General features: G+C 33.5%; 1 protein-coding gene across 1 annotated transcript in view; it reads left to right on the top strand.

The window, feature by feature from the left end:
* Positions 1-3,853: 3,853 nt before the first annotated feature.
* The window catches only part of LOC128673816 (uncharacterized), a 31,085-nt gene continuing 12,100 nt past the window's right edge, over positions 3,854-22,838 (top strand). The window contains exons 1-3 of the mRNA XM_053751935.1: positions 3,854-4,214; positions 18,432-18,643; positions 20,272-20,410. Of these exons, the coding sequence (XP_053607910.1) occupies positions 4,136-4,214; positions 18,432-18,643; positions 20,272-20,410 (430 nt within the window). The 5' untranslated portion in view covers positions 3,854-4,135. The remainder of the gene's footprint in view (positions 4,215-18,431; positions 18,644-20,271; positions 20,411-22,838) is intronic.

The following is a 22,838-nucleotide window of genomic DNA, read 5'->3' as shown; positions in this document are numbered from 1 at the left end:
AGGTGACTAAGGGATACACAGCCTAGGCAGCCATGGCCAACAATGGCATTCCCAGGGAGGGTTGACGTCGGTTGTAATATCACAGTATAATATAATCTTTGAAATTTTTAAATTATTTTACTCTCGGCTTCGTGGCTTCACAACCCTGAACGCGCCTTCAACATGCAGAGATGAGAGAGAGTACAATGTTTGCACTTGCCAATTATTAGAGGTACGTATTGCGCTTGCGCAAATTTGCTACGTATCAAGTACTTTCGTAGCAAGATCGTAGCCGTCGTAGCCTACGTCTACGAATATTCTTCGTAGCGGGTAAAAATCGTAGAAGTTTTCGTAGATGCTGTTATTCTCACTAAAATTTGCTTTATGGATACATTATAATCTTTATAAATAATATTATGTATTTATGACAGGGGTCTAACCCTTTTCACATATAACTTTTACTTCACTGTACTTCATGTCATAATACTACAATGCCATTCAATTAATAAATCATTCTCCTATTATTCCGTTGCTATAAATTCGAAGTATTACCGTCACATATAGAGTAATTTGGCATGTGATTTAAATTCATCATTTTTGTTCAAATCTTGTGATATGATTGATTAATATAAAGTTACGTCATTAATTATTCTATTTAATGGCAAGTGAGAAAGTTTAAAAAACAATAAAATATTCGAAACGTCTCAGTTTACTTGTCCCCTGTGCCAATACTGAGTGGGGATGCGACGTCGTCATTATGTTAAACGAAATGTGATATTGTATGAATCTCATCGAGTATTGGTAATACATTGGTTATTTTAATTAGTCATCAAAATGCCTGATCGGAATCGACATTTTGTAATAGAGTGAGATGAATAATAATGTTATATAATCAAAAAAATATGTCTTAATGACTTATTATAGTCACAAGTAATATAATTTGAAAGTAAATTATTAAAGATATCAGCTGACTATTAATTGTTCAGTACAATCATTATTCTGATTCAAGTTTAAAATGAATGAGAATACAATGCACTTAATATTTGTCGAGTTTAGTTTCTCCGGTGAGAATTACAAAAAATATAACTCAAGTTTGATCTGGCAACATTATTTCCAATAAAACTGAACTGGGTCAGGCTCCGAAGATAAAAATTAAGTGGTCTTTTTGCGATAAAAGAGGAAGGACGTCATTATCAAACCTTCGCTTCTGAACGCGGAGAGAAAACGAAGACAAACAATTTTATTCAGTAAACTATCGTAAGTGCGGATCCAGTGCTAAAATAAGGTTGGGGTTACAGCCAAAGTACTGAATTTATATTTGTTCCCCTTAAAAACTTCCAAAGTTTCACTGATGTTCAGATACATCTTTGTGTTTATTTCGAATCCGGGCTGGCCAGTTTGATAGTGACTAGACTATTGAGGCAAGTACGCAACAAACATTCTCTTATTATTGTAATATTAAGATATTAATGGTAAAATAACAGTGACAAAAATTATAATTTTTAAGTTTCTTTGCATGTCCATCGTGCACACAACGGTGGATCCGCGCCAAATCGCGCCCCTTTGAATTGACTGAATCTGCTCAAAAAGAGTGTATTGAAGCCATGAAAGGCTCCATAATGTCATATTCGAAGAGTATTGGAGAATCATAATACTGAACGTAATGTTATGTATTTGGTATTTTCACATCGTATTTGATCTCGACAATTCAGGCGGAGAAATCAATACATTTGGTAAAAGGGGTTTCTAGTGTTGTAATGATATTCGGTTTTCAAAAGACTCAATCTCAATTATAATCGTTTAATCGATCATACTATTATTTATTACGGCGATAAAAATAGACTTGTAAATATATATCTTTTTTTTATTAATTAGTTAATAAGTTTTTTTATATTAATTTTATTAATAATAATATAATGTTGAATATAAACCAAATTAAAAAACTTACTTCAACAATGTCAAAACAAAAACAGAATTGGTATTTTGTCATTGATAAAGGACGAGGTTTTGAATAAGTACTTAATATATCCTAAGGATTTACTATTCGATGGTTTCGAACAATGCAACAACGTAATCGTCATTGTAAATGTTTAACTTGTAATTCCTTCCTTTGTTTAAATAAGGAGTCGGATAGAGCTCAGGACTTAGCCCTAGGCTTTTAGGTACTTGCTGAAAGATCAATATAAATTTAATTGAATATGTGTTCTCAAATTCCCATATTAATAAAGCATATTTTACCATTATAATATGCTTTATTATTAAAGTGAAAAAAGTAATTAACTTAGGTTCAAGGATATAAGTTGTTTATTTTTAATAAAAGTAATTAATGAACCTTTCCGCACAATATTTGATGAAGCTGAATATGCCTTATTTTCTGTGAGTATTGACGAAATAGGACGAACTTGTGGATTTATAACCTATAATTGTTGACGCATCGTGTGTTGGAAACTCTCTGACTATTTCACGATGCATATTGTAAACTTATATTAAGTAATTTAAATTCCTAAAACTAGAGACTCGAGTCTTATTTTCCACAACACTATATCCACCATTGTCTGGATAAGCGTACGTGACAAGGATTTTTTTCTACGTGATTTATTCAAATGCAACCGACCGTATTAGGTTGATAAATCAACCGATTTTGGATTGGTTTTGTCGTGGAGAAATCAGATTTGGTTGGGTTGACCGGTATTAGCATAATTAACAGAATTTAAAGGTATATTTAGGACTGATATGGGTTAGCGTTTCGCTGATGTGTTTGTTTTTTGCTTTATAGAACTGATAACAGTTATAAGTTTTAATTAGTGTGGCAGTGACTGTAAATGCAAATAAAATACAATGTAATTAAAAGTTTGTCTTATTTAATTAAAAGTTTGCTAAGGAAACTCACCATTTGCTGGTAGAGTATTTGATAGCATATAATATGTATCATAACAAACAAAACTAATTTAATTGGCCAATCACTTCAGGCAGATTTATCTAACAGTTAGTTACTTTGTGTCCGAATATATTAAAATATTAGAATATATTAGAATATATTTCATGAGAAAGTAGTGAAACAGGCCTTATATATCCAGCACATTTTATGTATGCCATGTTTTCGCGCTGATTTCGAAGAAATTTGGCACAACCTAAAATATTATTATGTACAGTTATTTTTTTGTCTCAAAAATCTTACAGGAGCGTAGTCACCCGGATTGTATCTTATCATAGATTTATAGGTCTTACAGCTCTGGTTATAGTGTTTATTTTCCCTTAAAAAATCACTGCTTTGGATATTTCGTAAATCTGTGTTTGTGTTAAGCTCTAAGCTTACTTAGGGTCGGTGAGCGTTTTTTGTACACATTAGCATTTTACTTTACACCTGCTGAATCGTCGAGTATGTTGAATTTATAGAAAGTAGATGGCGGAATACATAAATCCCCGCTTTTTATTGGTTCTGTTCTACGCTACCCTCTGAAAACAAACATGAGTAAACGTAACCACCGCCTAAAATACATGTGTAATTTGATTTGAAAATTATAAAAACTGTAAGCAAATATATTTATAGGTTAGGAGGTCCGTGAGCATTTGCGGCAAACTTTTATAATTTACCAAAAACTTAATGCGTTAAAATTGTTTATTAAAACTTTTGTCAGCCTATGGCTCCTTTCGTACATAATGACTATTTAACTCTATCTTAAGCCGAAACTTGAGTAGGTAAGAAAAGCTCCGATACATTTTTAATTATAAGCGACAAAACTTTGTAATGTCTCTCCTGGGGAAAAAAGGGGAGGGTTTTCATTGAAACGTCAAGTAAAATTGATGGGCTCGCTTGAGTCGTGACCAATAGTCGTATGGCGTTTGTAACTCGCCGCGTCAGTCGAACGTCCGGAGTCATTGTGGCCACACGCCCCTGCTTCCCCGACGCGAGTTGACACGCGGCTCAATGTTATCACCATGTGACACATGTCACGTGCTCGGGCATTCGAATTTCGAAATTGACATATAAATTGATAGCCAAATCTCTTCAAAATGCCATCGATGGCGTTGTAACTTTTCGAATTAGGAATCCGTCAATGACATTGTTTACTCTTTTTTAAAGTGAGTTTTTGTGCCAGTAACTTTTCAAAACTTTTTTATCGTTACTTCACTGGCTGTACGGACTTTTTGGAAGATGTATGGAGTAATGTACGTGTTCGTATTTGGCTTCCTGTTACTCCCGGGCCCTTCCTGCAGCAACTCAGATAATATAGGTCTGTGGACGATTTATTACAAACATAATTACTGAGGGTTTCGACTCACGGCTAATGGCGTTAACTTAATAACACTCGTCGTTATGTGCGAGGTTTGGATATGTTATGGGATTTGTAATTAATTGGCTATGTTTTTATTGACTCAGTTTGAGAATGGCTTTATTAATAATAGTTAGTTAAATTAGTAAACATATGGTTGTATCTTATACTTTGAAGGTTACATACAAGATTACTTTTATATTTTTGACTTCGGATTGTAGTTTGTACTAACAGTTTATTACATGAGTTTATATCTAGATTGTGTTATTTTTTGTTAAATTAGTAAATTGTATGCTAAATGTATTTTTAAATGTCTGCTTTATTTAACTTTTGTCTACTGCATGTGTGTGAGATCATTCCAGCTATTTCCTTTGTTAACCTTACTAGACATTTTTTTTGTTGGATTTGGTTGTGGTATTTAAGAAACACTTGGTCCATGTGTACGTACATGGTCTATCCTTACGGATTCCAAAAAATATGATTAATGCATCGGTTTGTAATTTAAACACTCATTGTACTTTTAACCTGGGACCTTGCTCTGAATCGAAATGGCGAACGTGCAAACTTACAACGTCAAGATACTTTGAGCTCTGAATCATTGATTTTAAGGTCGAATTTTGTTCGGTCTTGTCTAGCTAGTATAGGATAGATCTTACTTTATAGTACGGCTGCAATAATCAAGGTAAGCTGGCCACTATGAAATGTATATGTTTATGAAGTAATTATATCAATAGAAAAAATATGTACTTTAAAAACAGAAAATCTATGGTTAAGTCTGAATGTCAAGAAAGCTGGAAGTATAAAGTAGGCATAATTCAATTTTTTCAGGGCGATCAAGAGCAGTGAATGAAACACAAAGGAGGCTTAATTGTTAAAACTGCTATAGCAGTATACCGTCCCGCAGTGCAAGCAACATATAGAGATGGCTCTGTTTCAAATTAACTTCTTAAATAATTATTTTAAAAACTTTTAAAAGTCATGTAGAGATACTCTATTACAAAATAGCTTTTTAAAGCAACATGTAGAGTTCTCCGCTAGGGGCGCTGAGGTCGACTGCGGTTTGTGTCACTTAGAGCTTTTATGAGTTCCAGCTTGAAAGAGGTCGCAAGTACTTGGTAAAAGTTTAATACGCTCGGGACTCGATAGAGGCGTATTTGCTTGTTTTTGAGAATGTTTTAGTATGATTGTGTTTTAAAAACATATGTGTTTTGCGGTTTTGTTTGGTTTGAGTATTTGTATTATTTCCCCACGTCTGTTTCATTCGCTTACAGACCAGCACGAAGGCAGTGCCAGCTGCAATTTGGTCAACCAATCACAGTGTGGCACTGTGACGCGACGACAACCATACCTCAATGTGATTGGTAGGCTGCGTTAAATTCGCTGCGAAATGATTCGATAGTGAAAAGGGAATAGCAGACCTAACTATTGCTTATAATGGCTTGTTTCGGACGTTAGCCACAACAGTTTCGCTGAATTATTATGTTTGTATTAAATTTGTATTAATTTTGATTACATACATAATTTATTTTTATTATAACGCGAATAGCTACACCCCGCTGCTGGGCAAGAACCACTCTTTTTGAGAGAGGCTTTTGTCAAACAGTGGGACGTGCTAGTCAAATAAATAATTCTATATTTCTACATAATTTTACGGATTTCTTTATTTTGCCATTTGTTTATAAGTATATTTTTACTTGGAACAATAAAGGTTTATAAATAAATAAAAAAAATCTAGAATAAACATTTGAGGTTCGTATATGAGTATTATTTACATATAACAAGATTATGAGAGACTGATGACTGTAGCTACTAAACAAATCAGATCAAACTCGGTGAAAAAATGCTCTAAAATTATATTAGCATTAATAGTAAAAATACTATTGCGTAATAACTGTAATAAAAACAGATGAACAAAGCAATAGGGGCCATGTTTGTTTTGATAATATTGAACATGCTAACGTATATCGGTTGTGGGTCGGAACCAGTAATGTTGAGTACTTTAATACGAATCTCATAAATTTTATTACATTTTTCTGTATAATATGCTAGCTACTTTTAATTTCACACAATGATAACACGAAATGGGGTCAACCCGAATGGACTTTTTATGCGAGTTTAGCACCAGATTTTAGTTATGTAATTGAGAAAACTGCATTACTGGGAGCAAAGTGTAATTTCTAACTTTTCCGTATGTGAGATAGCGAATGTGGCATGAATATAGCGAAGATATATAAAAGCAATTATAGTGAATGATTAAATTCGGATTGTGATATCTTTACCAAACTTTTTTCATCACATAAGTGACGAAGCCTTAAAATTGTATATCGTTTGTAGGTACTCCGCCTTTTTTGTTGCGTACCATTATATATTATCTATTTTAAAATTAGAGGCCGCCTTCGACTTCAATTGCGTTCTTTTACGTTAAAAGTTAGCCAAGAAAATATTTTAAATCCATAAAATTATGACAAATCTCTTTGATTTTGATGTCAATCATCTCAATATAGTATAAATCTAGGTTTATAGGTTTCGCTTTTTTTAATACTTTGTTTTAATAATATAAAAGGCTAATTTCGATCGAGTGTTAATCACAAAGTGATAATTTTCAGGTGCATATAAATTTGAATCTAATGAGAACCTTGTTTTATGGTATCAATAACCTACTAAAATCATTACGATCGGATATTATTTAGGAGTAGAAACAGGTTTTCTCTTTTTGTATGGGCGAGTGTGAGGTATCCGTCTCTCTTAATTTTGAAGTGTGTAGTCTGTGTTTTACCTATGTCTAGTATTCAAATATTACTAGACCGATTCAATGGAAACTTATCTTTCCCATTTGTAATATTAGTATGTTAAATAATAGATTAAAATTGCATGTAAATTTTACGATGTGCTCGATGCTTGTTTGTGAGCAAAAAAAAAAACAGTTCCACATTCTTATTTGCATTTGCATCATAGTTTACATTATTCCACACGTTTTAAGATAATAACTCGGACAATAAAATACGTCTAGTTTTCTGAATATTTTACGAGACTTTTCATTCCTTCCGTATCTGGTTGCATAATAAATTTAAGTTGATTAAAAAGTGGCCAGCGCGATCTATTTTAAATTCATTTTGTGTAATACTGCATTTTTATTCAAATTTATTTATTTTTACTTTGTGTTTGGATGCAAAATTACTTATTATTATGCATAACAACAATTTGTATTAGTTGGGTGTAAAAAATCGGTAAAATTTTATAAATTTCGACGTGCTCCAAACATGCTTAGGTATACATTGATACGTAATAAGTATTTACATTGGTTAGACTTTGTTGATTTTATTACTGATTAATCAATTGTATGGAATTTATTTGAAATTTTCACATTGTTGAATAAAATATTCTACGAAGTAATTTGTCTCGAAACCAAATAAGTATTTTGAAACACCGGGAACATTATATAAAAGTATTTAGCTTCCTTATGCGATGTTAATTGAAAAAAGTTCATTTTCCAAATTGAATTTCAAAGTCGAGATGAAATGTTTCGAAAATAAATATAAAATATTTTCTTTTTTTGCCACGTTGTTTATGGCTGTTTATATTTTTGATAAAAAAATGTCAGCAGCTTTTTTTATATTGAATGAGAGCATTGATTAATACATGACTAGGCATTTATATATTATCGTGAATATACCTACTTATGATCAAGTTTTTAAAGACGTTATACCCAATGTTCTATCAATATTTTTCATCATATATAAAGCCGGTTAAAGTTAACGTCTAAGTAGACTGGTGTAACCCACTCTAAGTAGATCCACAGAATACCTTTGAAATAACGGAATTATCAAAAAACACCTTTAGTTTAAGAGAGCAATGAACAAAGTCAAGGAATTCTAGCAACACAAAAAGTAATTTAGCATGGTAACACCACAACTCCAGTTTATTTTAATTAACAAGAGTAATGCCTGTTAACCTAGTCGTATTCCAGGATATAATGTTACAATATAATTGTATTTTGAACATAATATGGTTATGCTTAATAATTATGATTAAGCTAATTAGTAATATACCTGCAGTAATTTCTTATTAAAACCACAAAATTAACGTTTAATATATACATTATATAGCCTAAGCAAAATTAAATAAATTTTATTTAAATAATAGCTAATTCCGATATTACTAAAGGTATTTAAAGTAACAAAATACTGAGTCACAGTAAACAAACAGTATTTCAAAATACATACAATCATTGCAAATTAGCCTTTATTACCGCCATATAGAGTTCACTTGACATGCACCAGATCGTAATAAACCTCTGCTTCTGCGGCCTGCAGTACAACCAAAATTTTATTATGTGTGTGAGCAGGCCTTAGAATAAACACGCGCGGTGAGTTTGCAAGTTCTCCATTGTTTATCTATTCCATCAAAGAGTATAATGTTAGGTAGAATCAGGCGACAGGATCGGCGTAGCGAACCCGGTGCTACGAGACCTGCATGTTAATGCTACGCCGTAGCAGATCCGGCGTAGCATATGATTTCTAAATCTATGAATAGAATTTTTGAATTTTTATTAGTTTTTCATATGTGTGTGTTATTATTTTTCATAAAAAATATATTTTAGTGTTGCTGTCGAGGTCAATGCCTCTTGCGGTTTATTAATGTATTATCGTACAATTTACAAATGTTACTAAATTTGCCATTTATTAAACCACACAGATGCGGTAAAAGCTAAAAAAATCGCTATCACTATAAGTGTTAAATATTTATTTTTTAAATCAATGACTATTTTCTCTGAATCGTGTTACTGGATTGTTCAAATCTTTAAAAAGATTTTATTTTCTAGAAATAGAGTGCCTACTAGGCGTATTCGGTTCGCGAGAACAAAATATATATTGTCTTTTAAAGCAAACATTTTTCAGAGTGAATCAGGAAAACTTGTCATAGAAAACTGTAAATTGTATGCTCCGAGACTAGAATGATAATGCACGGAACAAACTGCACGGATGCTAACAATAGTCCTATGTGGTGGTATTACGATGAATTTTGGTGGACTGACTGTATGATTGATTGTCCCACTGGTTGGTTAGGAGACATGTCCACCATGTAAATATAAAACTTATAGTATTACTTATTTCTGTAGATTTTATTTCATTGTTTTTTATGAAATAAAAACTTATAAGTATATATTTATAATATTAGTAGGATAAGTGGTAAAATCGTACCATCTTCTCACGGCACGAGACGTTATACATTTTATCGACTGCATAATGTTCAAATAAACGGTAAAGAGAAACGCAACGGTTATTGTTTCTGCTCTCAAGGAAGAAGCTGAACTTTGATGGGGAAACCCAATAGATATTAAACATTGCATTTAACAGACTTAATTAAACTTTTCTTGTTCAACGTTCATAGAAAACGCTATAAAATCAAACGCGGGGAAGGTATTTTTAAATTGATCAAAGAATATTTTTATGGCTAGATTTTTGCTATCGCTCTGAATTTTATTTTTAAAAGTTGAGGTTTCAGTTTTATTGTAAGAGTTAGGTTAAAGATTTTATTTATTTAAGTAGGTAAGGCTTATTTTTTTAAATAAATGTGAGTATAACTGAGAAAATTTTCAGGAAGGAAAAAATGACATTTAGATTTAGATGCCGCAGACGTGAGTAGCAGTGGCAATTAGATTCAGTTGATGTATTAAAAAAGTTAATCCAACGTGCTGCCACCGTGAAACATATAATTTACATTTATAAATAATATATAATTGAAACATGTCAGAAAAACTAAATAAATTAAAATAGCATCAGATTACATTATTCAATTAAATTATAATATATATTAATTATAATTGCCTCTTCGCTTTGCATCATAATAAGTGCCTATCACATCAATGTAGATACAGTCCGTTCTCCCAGCAATCATGGCCAGTATGGTGTTGGAGCTGTCCCGCACCCAGCGCACCAGGGACGCGGCTCGCCTGCGCAAGGTGCGTGGAAGCAGTCCACATGCGCGTTTGCAACATCTCTCATGCGCTACGTAGAAGCGTGGGAGGCCTAAAATCGCCCTGAACGCATTTTTGAACTGAACTTGAAGACCAATTATAGATATCTGGAACCAGGAAAACGTCTTGAACTATGCACAACAATCACAGTTCTAATTCCATACCTACGCGTATTTACGCGAATCGAACGAAGATCGAAAATCATTCGTTTTTCCATGCGACCTGTAGTACAATTCAAAAGGGCACAGACATAACCCTTTTATATATCAAACAGATACCCACTTGGGACACCACACCTATCAGGACAGGGCCGAACTCCAACCACATGAGCGCGTTCATTAATCAACCTTATTTGCAAAACAGCGTATTCGCGTCCAGGGACGAATTCAGGATATAAAGTGGATTATTTAAACAATGCTTTAACATCGGTCCTAAATACGCCACAGGGTATTGATAATGGACCAATATTAAAAGTTTTTAGGTAGATTGTTTGCAAAGATTTCTTTCCGGAGACCCTTTTAAATGCCGAGATCGATAGTTGGAAAAAGTTGGGTATTCACCAAGATGTAGATTTGCGACCTTTTTGTTCGGTAAGTGTTTCCTTCATATCATATTAAATTGTTTTCACAGCCATATATTTTTATCTTAAAACTTTTCTTCAATACATCCTTTAGTCGCCTCATACGACATTCGCGGGAGGAGTGGTCCTGTTCTGCCACAGACTGTGCCACTTTTGTTTAATAGTGATTTACATAAAGTTTGATAATATGCACTCAAATTCTCTATAGCTTCTGAGGAATCTGAGTAAATTAACTGAGCTTTATATTGTAATGCAATGTCTTTTCCAGTTCTGAAGGAAAGTATATAGTCGGTAAGTACTTTATTTTGATACTTCAGAAAACTTAATAAGAATGCAAATGCAGGCAATTATTAAATACTGCCTTTTTTATTAAGATGAAAATTAGATAATCTTTTTAATAACAACACAAATTGTACAATTTGTATTTTTTGCAATAAAGTTCACATAAAAATAAATAAATGGTTACTATACAAATTTAAATAAGAAATATTATTATATCATATTTACTGTTAAATCAGAATAATACTTATACAACAATAACTATATAAATTTACATTATCAGGCCAGTTCAGACTGTGTATTTTTGTGTAGGATGTTTACAAAAGTGTGTATCAGTTACAAGTGGTCAGTTATTGTATTGTATGGATCTATATGATATGTGTCACACTGGGCACACTTATGCATGCATATATACATACAAGTCCACACAATCATCGTTACAGGTGAGCATAAAACCTGCTGACGCATTCGGGCTGTAACGTATTTTAATCCAATTTCATTATGTACATATAGTATACTTGTTAGTAAAATACACAAGTAATCACGTTTATCATATAGAAATTCATAGAAACGTGGACAATTCAAGGTGCAACAATACAAAATAAAATCCTTGTTCCTTCCACAGAGTAAACAAGGTGAAATAGAAAAATATGATAGAGCACACTTACACTGCAGCATGATTTTTCTAGGTCTTAAAATAAAATGTTAAACAAAGGAGAAGCGCAAAAGTGTTCAGTCGCGTCGAGTTTCATTTTGTATCGAATGATTCTATTTCCGATGCGATCTCGACTTCCATTCTAGCAGAAAGGTAGGTAATGCTCGTGTACCTCGTTCTATTTTTTAAGAACACCGTATTATCGAAGTATTCTTGTCAATATTTTCTTTTTCTCTAGGAGTTGCAGATATTTTTTATATAAGTTTTCGAACGTTTTGCTAAATTTAGATTTTTATACGACTGTTTCTCGAAGATTATTATTTCGATGGCTTGAGTTCTGCTCCTGCAGTAACAAATTTCGGCCCCTGAAATACAAGGTCTTAATTTGTCTTGATTAATTCGGTATTTTACACCGAAATCCAAAGTTGTCCGTATTAGACCTTCAATGTTATTTAATCACCTTAACGATGCATTTAAAATATTTATACTTACTTAGCACATAGCTATCGTTGTTTATTACACTTAATACATTACAATTATGTTAGATATATAATACAAGGCATTTTTATATACCAACAGGAATGTAAACAAGTATACGGCTGGCTAAAACTGTGTGATTTGTTCCTACACAATTTTCTTATTGGCAATGCGCCCGAGTTTTGTCGGTGGTGTTGGACACAGCCTAAGTATATTTGCATACAGTCAATAGCATGCCAAATTCTTCTTTTTGTCTTGCTAATAGATGCGAATTTGCAATCATTTTTATAGGTGCTGTCAACCGCGTGTCAAACAAACCCGTATAGAACTTTATGTCGCGGTAATAGGGGATAATTTTCAATTATTTCGAGTGGGTTGATATGCTGTTGACTGTACTGTAATAGTACTTACTACCACAGAAACATTTGAATCCTTTTAAACTCCACACATTACGAGCCGGCCCAGTATAGCGAGCTCCGTCACAACATGGAAGGGCCAAATTCGCAGTTGTCACGTTTTTAATTAATATACGGGAGGGCGAGGCCTGTGAGTACACGCGCGACCTCTTTGTCTGTGGTTATGTGAAATTCATCAATTAACGTTGAGCACTAAGGACGTGTATAGGCTGTTGGTAAAGAAAGTTCCTCGCACGGGTCCACTGGAAATGTGTCCTTTCTTTTGAAATAAGTAGGACTTGTAGGACCAGTGTACTTGTTTTTATTGTATCCTGGAATATTTATGTGTATAAAGATATATGAAAGAAGAAAAAATAGGAAAGGTGAGGATGAACATTTCACCGAAACATTTCATGATATCTCGGAAATTACTTAACTAATTGATTAAACTATTATAATGCATAGATATTTAAACACTCAAAGTAAGTATGTTTACTGATTTGTCATAAAAATATTTCAGCCAGTTCGAATAGAAAAAAAAACTGTTCTAAATTTGAAATTTCCATGCCACTATTGTGTAGCATAATAACGCAGAGTCACGTCGCATGTTATTTTTATATGGATGACCCGGGCATTCGCTATTGTGTCCCACTCTTATGTGGCGGGTAAACATAAAGAGGTTATTTTGGTACCGAGTACCGGTAGGTACCGATCGTGTGTACCGGAATAATGGAGAGGCTTTAAGTATCATTAGTTTCATAGTTTAAGTGTTTCAACGTTATATAGAGACTATTTATAGAATTATATGGCTAATTTAATCATCATACATAGATCTGAAGCCAAAGCAATTTGACATCAGGCCCGTCGTAAAATCACCGCCTAATCTTCATAATTCGGAGGTCCCGATCTCTCAGGCATGTTAAAAAAATTAGTTAAAGAAATTTCAAGGGAAGTTTTTGACCTTATACTGTTTTACAATATTTTTGTTCTTATAGTTTCATTGCAATCAAACTCAATATTCTATAAACAAAGTAAATCTATAAATCTCGGCGATAAATAGCAATATCCGATAGGTTGGGTCGTCCATCAAGGTTTAACCTAACATATTGGGCTGACAAGCAAGCGACGAGGGTGCCCACACTACACGGAAAAAATATTTGCCGCAAACATAATGTCATAGTAGGCTTAGGAAAATCCCACTCTAGTGAACACGCATCGAAATCCGATCTCTCTGTAAAATGTTAAGGTGACATGCGGTTTTTTAAGAAAAACATGTTTGTGCGACTAAACAGTAGAGAAAATCATATCAGATGCCTTTAGGTGACTTGACTTTGAAAATCTGACACCAGTGTTAGAAATTGACTTGACACTCGAAAACTAGCTACTATATGTGGATATAACGCAGGTCTATACCATTTTGAAAATATTGAGCATAATATACTTTAACCTTTTATAACTAGCCATGAAACAATATTACAAAATAACAATATATATTTTTAAATAAATGTAAGTTAACTTTCAACCAAAATTCACTTTACGAATTAAATACATTTTGGTTGCTCTTTAATTTCATCCGAGAATACACAAGTACAAAACGTGCAACGAAAGATATTGTTAATCGCCGACGCAAAAAGAGGGGTGTTATAAGTTTAACGTGTGTTGCTCCCAAACGGATGAATCGATTTTCGTTTAGTTTTTTTTTGTCTCATAGATAATTTTATACCAAGTGTTCTTAGCCATGTTTCATGAAAATCGGTTCAGCCGTTCAAAAGTTCTTGCGAAATGAATATTGAAATTCGGGGTTCTTTTTTTATTTGTCACACAAACTTTTTAATTCAGGTAGTAACGTACTCTTAGAAATCATAATTTTGTTTGGTGGTCCATGCTTATGGAGGCGTCAGGTTCCCCCCGAATTACGTAAATAAACTGTTACTCTCATATTTCCTAAGCCGTCCATTAAATAAAATGAAATTTATTACACGTTTCCATTTTTCATCGGGATATAAGACGGCGGTCTTATGAAATATTCATTAGGTCGGTTTATGAAATACATAATCAATGAACAGTTTTATTTAATCATAAACTAAAATTAACCAAATATAATACAAGACGTATCTGATTTTTTTTCATTTTATTTGAAATGTTTACAAATTAAAATGTAAATCTGTTTTTACATTTCAATTCAAATTTAATCGAATTATATTTACACTAACTCAATCTATTTTAATAATATCAAAAAAATGTTTACTGTAAATAGATGTGATTTATTTTTGGCATAATTCGAAAATGCTAAAAGAATATGCGTATAATATTTAAATAAGCATATAATGTTGTAGAAATAAATCAAATATTAATTTTATGATCTATCGATATGTATCTATCATATTATGTGCTTACTACATAATAACATCTACTCAGAAACATGTCAGACAGTATAGTTAATTGCACTTAATTAATAGTGTCAGCTTATATATCGGCAATATCCATTGCACCAGGATTATTCAAAGTATAGTAGGAAATATACAATATTCATAGTCAGTCAGACAATAAAATGTACATTGGAGCCATTGTCGCGAAAAATGTTTGTAATAAAATATTTCAATTTAAATTTGGAACCGTCAAGCGGAATTGGCATTTAATGTCAAAGGCATAAGGTTCATTATTTTGATTGGGACCGTGGCAATAAGTTTTTACATTGGGCCCAGGAAAAGTTTCAGCAGAGCGGTAATTTAGTGGGAACCATTAAAATCTTTCGAACCATTTTGACATGACCACGACCATTTTATGTTGCTCAATTGCCGTATTGAAGCCAAAATTTAAAAATATGTTCGTTGTTGAAAAGTGACTTTTATTTTTATTGTTATGGTAAAAAAAATATTAACTCAAAACTTTTACAATATTTTTTCGTATTTTAGGTACGAAAAAATTATTAAAATGAAAATCGAAGGTATTAAACTAAATTTGCAGATTTTCTGTACATAATTTTAGTTTTTCATGTTTCAGAATTGTTGAAAATTGAATTGTAAATAGTAGATAATAACATATTAGATTAGAAAATAAATATTTGGTCTGTATTTAAGTATATAAAATAAGAGGGAGAAAAGTAGACTCTTCAAACAGTGAAATTAAGTTATCTACATAATTATTGTGGAAGAGAAGAAATCGAATCAGCATCGATTAGCCTTTGCCTGATTTGTTTTAAGTTGTAAACGTCATCACTTCACGTATCTGACCAGTCCCAGCTAGTGAAATAAAATGTTATAAAGATCCAACATTTTTGGTTACATTAGAAAAATCTTATTGGGATCGAACAAAACAGCATCTTTGTGGTCAAAACTTCAATCAATTGTCAAAATTCCCATTTCCTTTTCATCACAACCCCGCGGCGGGAATCTGATAAAAACTCCATCAGTCAATGAGACGCAATGTCGTGTTAATTCGAGGGGCGACATGAAAGCCGAAATCAACCTTGTAAATATTCCCGCTATATTCCCAGAATTCTCATTGCTGTAATTGAATTAATTAAGTAAATGATCTCATGGCCTTAGTATTAATTATAGGAATTTCCCTCCAAATTGTATAGGTATTGGATGTTTTAGGTGTGATTAATTACTTAGACTTATTAACGTGTTTGATGTTATAATATTATTACGATTTGCAATAATATTTATATTTAATAATTATGGAGAGAATGGCAAGTATATAAAATAACTACTAGTAAATAACTAAATTTTTAAATGAATAGATACTTTGATTTTATATTACTCGATGTTGTCTATAAATTGAATGGAGAAAATTTGTAAAATAGGTATATTAAAACTTGTATTTGAAAGTTAAAATTTAAAAGGCCACACGAATGTATGTATTAAGTGTGTTTGTTTCTAATATGTTAATTTCATGACATGTCAATCTATGAGAGGTATTTCATGAATAATTGCGCTGAATTAGAATTTAGTATGACTTAAATTTAAAAGATGCCATGTGACCCCGCCCCGGAATATGACCGTGAAAGTACCAGGCGACTAAGGAATATACAAAAAGTTAAGTTAAAACATATTTTTCACATAGACCTCGGGATTTCGCGAGAAAGAGAGAGAACAATAAAGTTCAGTTGTATTACTATTGTGACTAAGTGACTATATCCGAACGTCTTGTGTAGACCGGCAATTTACTTAAAGAACAAAGGTCTGGCTATTCCGCTCCCGCCTGACCCTGGTAGAAGGGTCAAACCCATGAAATACTGGCTTTATGTCGTCAAGGATGATATGCTTGCCAATGGTCTGATAACTAGGGATGACAACGACCACGTGCGAAGTGAAGACGAAAACGTAGGACTCCGACGCTCATCGACTTAGGAAGCAACACGGAAATAAGAGAGAAATTACTTATGACGATATAATAGAAAGTATCAAGTACAAACACATGTTTTTCTCAAGCAACAATAGCAAGGAGACAAAGGACAGGCCGTCACATCTGACGCAGATGACGTCATAAGGGAAATCGTCTGAAACAATAGCACGCAGATAATACGAATAAAAGGTGTTCGTAGTTCCCGGGGGATGGGATAAAGGGGATGGCATAATGTGACATGATGGTCGGGAATTAGGGATACGCGCAACAGGAATAAAGTTAAGTTCTTCGGCTGGCCTTTTTACCGGACTGCACGAAAAGGGATAAGTGATATTTTGTTATTATATATTTTGTGAGGCTTCCACTGATCTCTTCCAAAAACGACACGTTCGTATTTTATTTTTTAAACTTCATTTTTGTTGTTAAGATTTTATTTTGTTAATAAATGCACAAAATTTTTAACTCTTAAATTTGGATTAAAAAAAACTCACGTTTGGGATTTTAAAGTATATCAATTTGAACTTGCTAAGTTATTTTAATGCCTTTTTTTATTTATTATAAACAAGTACAAATTATAATTGTAATGACATAATAATTATTTTACATTCATTAATACTCGTAACAACGAAATAATTACGATTATAAATTTATTTGAAGTTGTGTTAAATAATTGAATATTTAAAATAATTTTAAATATTTATTGGAAGTTAACAGTATAAATTATTCACCGTTCCATGTGCAAGCCCCTTAAAAACGGAAAATTGATGGCTCAGTGTGGGATAGAAGTAGATAGCGAGCAATGGATGGCGTGTAAGCTGGGAGGGGATTTTTTAAGATAAACTCGCTCGTTTGTTTGTTTTGTTAAGTTTTCTGCTGATATCTCATGTGGAATGTCCGGGGGAAGCGATAATACGCTTAAATATGAAATTTATATGCATTTATATTAATTTATCATCACGCTATCATGCTGTTAGCAAATGTACAGGCTAGGTATAGACCTCCACTATAGCCATGACTGCCTAAAGTAGTAACTATATTACTTACGTGGCTTACTAAACGGCTATGGTAGTCACGGTTCTTTTCATTTAAATATATTGAAAAATTTATGGATATTGCATCATCATCGATTTTTCAAATATATCTTTCAAATGACACGTCAAGATTACATTTTCTATGTCATAAAGAGTGTACATTAGTATTCCTGTAGTGTATTCCTCACAATTTCGCACAAGAGTAGTAAAATATGCTTTTAGACGTGTCGTCAGGCAATTTGTGATATTGACCAGATCATAAGAAAGTTTTAATAATGGGAACGCATTCATTGGAATTAGAATACCTACTTGATTCATACAACTGTAAACCAACCGTATATCTTGATGATGTTGATGGACTAACTTATTTCTAGTAACGCCCAATCTTTACCCAGAAAAAAAAAAACAATTACTCAGACACAATTTCTTTACAGCTCTTCTCCTTGGCACCCTGAAGATGATGCAGCGCGCATCCTGCGATGATGAGATGGTCTCCCTGGCATGTCCTAGGGGCACTGCTATCAGCATCCAAGTGGCTCAGTACGGGAAGGCTACTGGTGAAGGTCGGAGCTGCATTGCGCAGGCGTCGCGAGGGGTGGACGTGGAGGTGGTGGGAGAGGACTGCCTCTGGCCCAACACTATGCAGGTCAGTGTTGATGATACCACGAGATGGCCTCCTGGCGTGTGCTAGGTGTACCGCTATCAGCATATCTTAATAATTTGTTATATTCACACTCTCTACTTTCTCTCTCTCTCTTATCTTCACGTTTTTATGGCTGTGATGCCATCCGGTGTCAGCTTAACAAAATGAACCTTACGTTGTTGAAAATTTAGTTGTGATTTGAAAACCTGCTATTTGACGTTTTCTCTCCTTGAAAATTGGTTATTATCTATAAGTTGCCAAGATTATGTTTTTCCTTCGCGTCGTATGCCACCCTTGAGAGGATATAGAGTGGTCCAGTTCCAGGGCGGAACCACACGTCACATATTCACAGAAGTAGCTATTACTTAATGTACATATGAAAATTACCAACAGTAAAAAATATTTTTCTCAAAATATCAACACAGATCATACTGATTGACATACTCTAAATAATAATCAGACATCAATTTTAATCTCACATATCCAGATGCGATCAGAATTTAATCGATAGCCATGCAATTATTATTACAATGCACACAGATTATCCATTCGCGTACACGTACATCTATCAGATATCGTATCAAGATCTGTGGCTAGATGTCATTGATAGATCGACATGCCTTGGATGTTTTCATCGTCATCATGGGGTGCCATCTTCGAATTGAGGTTTGGAGGTCAGCATACGGAAACCCTCGCGGCTTTGGGCCGCTATTTTCAGTTGTTTGTATCTAAGTCCGGTCCAATCCTTTGTCATCAAACCACTTTCATCCAGAGTGGCCAGGAGGTCTTTTGCCAGGTATTTTACGTTGCAGTAGAACTAACACCATGGATGATAGTTCTTAAAAATTAATCTCAAAAATATTGATCGTCCAGAAATACCTCGCATATGAGCTAATGATTGAGCATTAGCTCATATGCGAGGGATTTCTTTTGACGTATCATCATGCATATGGCATTTGAAAAGAATAAAATTAAGAATTTATTTTTAATGTTTGAATTTATGAAATCGAAAATACGCGAGGATATGAGAGAAAAGTATACCCTTATCTATTATAAAGGTATTATTCACTGCAAGACTTACTGACTGAGACGTTATATTCCAACGTTTTAAAAATTCAGTCTTGGAATCTAAGTTAAGATTTATTATGGTATTCGCCGATATCAGCGACAGTTCAGCTATTAGAAGGCGAATCGGCTTGAATGATAAATTTTAGTTTTTCGATTTTTCCACCGCATTGAACTAAAACGTCGAAAGTTATTGCATTAGTTGCACCTCGAAATAGTATTATCAAGGAACAAGGGACCCTCCTTGGGAATGCTATTGTTGTCTACTACTGTTATCAAGTTAAACTTAACAAGTCTTTTTATTCCATGTGTGAAAAACAATCATGTCAATGCAGTAAACCTTTGAGGAGTTCCCTTGTCGCCAGTCGATCGTCGGTGCACCATCATGTCACGCTTATAAAGTGATGTAGACTTAGGGAAGTAAGTGAAATTTAACTTGCAAGATTTTATTACAGACAGACAAACATGGGACACACGGGACACGTGAAGCTAAATAAAAACGAATGTATTAAAAAGATTTTTAAAGTTAAAGTTTATTAATATTATTTATTTGTCCTTGTCCACAGTACTCCCTTCTGCAAACAGTAGTGGAGGCGTGTCAGAAGAAGCCGCAGTGTAAGTTTAGCACGAAGCCTAAATCAGGGCTAGTGGACCCCTGCCCTAACACGAGGAAGTTCGTGGAAGTCGCCTACAAGTGCAGGCCATGTGAGTACAAGTTCTATCCCATAATATTAAATGACCAATCCTAATCCTAATATAAATGCGAAAGTAATTTTTTTGTTACCTCTTCACGCGTTATCTACTCTACCAGTCTTCTTGAAATTTTGCATATGTATAATTAAGAGTATAGAGAAGGGCATAGGATACCATTCATCTCGGAAAAAACTATTATTCCCGTGGGATTTGCGAAAAACCTGTATTCTATTACAGGTGGCGCTAAATGCTACCTGCAATTAGTGCCACGGTCAGCTCAGCCGATCAAAATTGAAATGCTAAAAAACCTTTGTAATGAAAACACTAGATGGCGTTGTGGGTATTTTAAATGCGCTATGGATATTGTATTATTTTATTTCAACTATCCCAATCATATTTTAAAACGAAGAAAAAAGTGTTATGGAATAACTATTAGATCATACGAAATGAAGAAGAAAAAGTAAAAAAGCGGGCCCTGGATGCTTAATGACCGTGCTTAAGGAACAAAGAAAACGCTTAGATGAGAGACATAGGTAGACATAGGTTATAAGTACTGATTATATAGATATGTAATGTATATAACCAATATATATATATATAATATATAGTAGAATTCATGTTTAAGGAATATTTTAAAAACATTTTGAGTTTTCTTACCTTAACAACACAGCGCATTTATTTCAAAAATTGCTACATTGTATTTATGGCATCTATGAATAAAATTCCCATATTTTAATAAGACTAAAGCGGGTAGAAGCAGAAATATCCGGATATAACTGGTAAGTAAAACAAACCGTGGCCCCAATAACTTACCGATAATGCTCGGTGACTGGTCTTTATGGTAAAATAGCGAGTATATAGAAACGAGATGTGTGTTGTAGATATCGTACGAGGCGACTAAGAGATAAAAAACTAAGAGATAAAAATAAGAGGGTTAATATCAAACAGACGATCATAAAATCGCAGCGAAATCTTTAGACTCAAAAGGTTTATTTTAAAATTTAAAACGCGCCACGGGCTTATAGGTGCCGACAAATAAGACTTGGAGCAAGGTTCAGTTTCATTACAATATGTATTGTTTTGTTGTTGTCATGAGTTCAATGGACATGATAATTAAGTCTTAATATAGGGGGTTATTGGGAACAAAATTAAAGTCGACCTCGTTGCATCATTCTGTGTGACTCGTCAATTTGCCTATCTACTCTCTTATAAGAAATCAAGGCAGTTATTCAAAGATAATGCCTTTTGGTTGGACATAAAATTTGTTACATGTGTTGGGATATCTGCGGGACGATTTTATGACTAGTGATCTCGGGGCACGGCTTGTCACACTTATTGGAACTTGATATTTATGAACGGACTAGCTGTTTCCCGCAGCTCTGTCCGCGGCTTATTGGGTATGTGTGTATTATACGGGTTTCTATCTAAAATGTAAGCCATAATGTAATAAAGCATACAGTACTATGGCATCATTATTTTTAAGCATAATGTTCTTACGCATAATTATTTGAAGCATAACTTAAACTAACTTGACTCAAAAGTTAATTATGTCACATTCACAAATGCCAAATATATGCCAAAATATTTCATGGCAAAACATGTTTCACGAAAATGAGATATTTTTTTACGACGACTGAAAAGGCATTTCATGTTTATGACCAATGCCATAATCAAGGGGCCCCTGGCCTTGTCGCTCCCGGTGCATAGCCCCGATAGCTACACCACGAGCAATCTAACGCTTTCTATCTTCAGCTAAATTACCAAGTATTGAGTCTCCTCAGTATGCAAATCCGGTCCTTCATTGAGATAATCTAAACTATGCATAACATTAGAGCTTAAACTTGACGCATTATCTGAAATTACTTTTAAATTGCACCCTCTGTCTTCAGTGAGAATTTTGGATCTTGACTTTAATTTAATTTATTATTCGATCGAACGTCACTTTGAAATACATTTTTTTGGCGTGAATTTAATGATAGAAGGCCATCTTTGTTTATTTTTAATTTTTAAATTACACCTTTTAGTTAAAAGTTTTAATTCGTCATGCACATCATAATAGTATTATTATGACATTGTAAATGGAAATAATGTGACATACAAATCTTTTACTTAAGCGAAATAGGTAATGTTTTAAAAGTGCAAGATTTGATGATAGATCTAAATGAAAGCGTGTTAATAAGAACAATCTGATATCTCACTATATCGCTACTTGATCTTGGCCAACCCAAGAAGTCGATGGCTTGACATCATCAAGGTATGTATGTATGATATGCGTGCCAATGTCTGACAACTAGGGATGCTGAAAGGAAAGAATAAAGAGAAAAGTAGGAATGCGGATCCAATGCTCCAACTGTATGGCGAGGGAAACAACCGGAAAAATACCCTGATGAAAAAGAGAAAACAAGTATAATGTCACATTTACTCATTCACCCGTTTCCCT

The sequence above is a fragment of the Plodia interpunctella genome, chromosome 11 (assembly GCF_027563975.2).
Source record: "Plodia interpunctella isolate USDA-ARS_2022_Savannah chromosome 11, ilPloInte3.2, whole genome shotgun sequence".
Taxonomy (NCBI): domain Eukaryota; kingdom Metazoa; phylum Arthropoda; class Insecta; order Lepidoptera; family Pyralidae; genus Plodia; species Plodia interpunctella.
The sequence above is the reverse complement of the archived record's forward strand: the minus strand, read 5'-3'. Positions and strand labels throughout refer to the sequence as shown.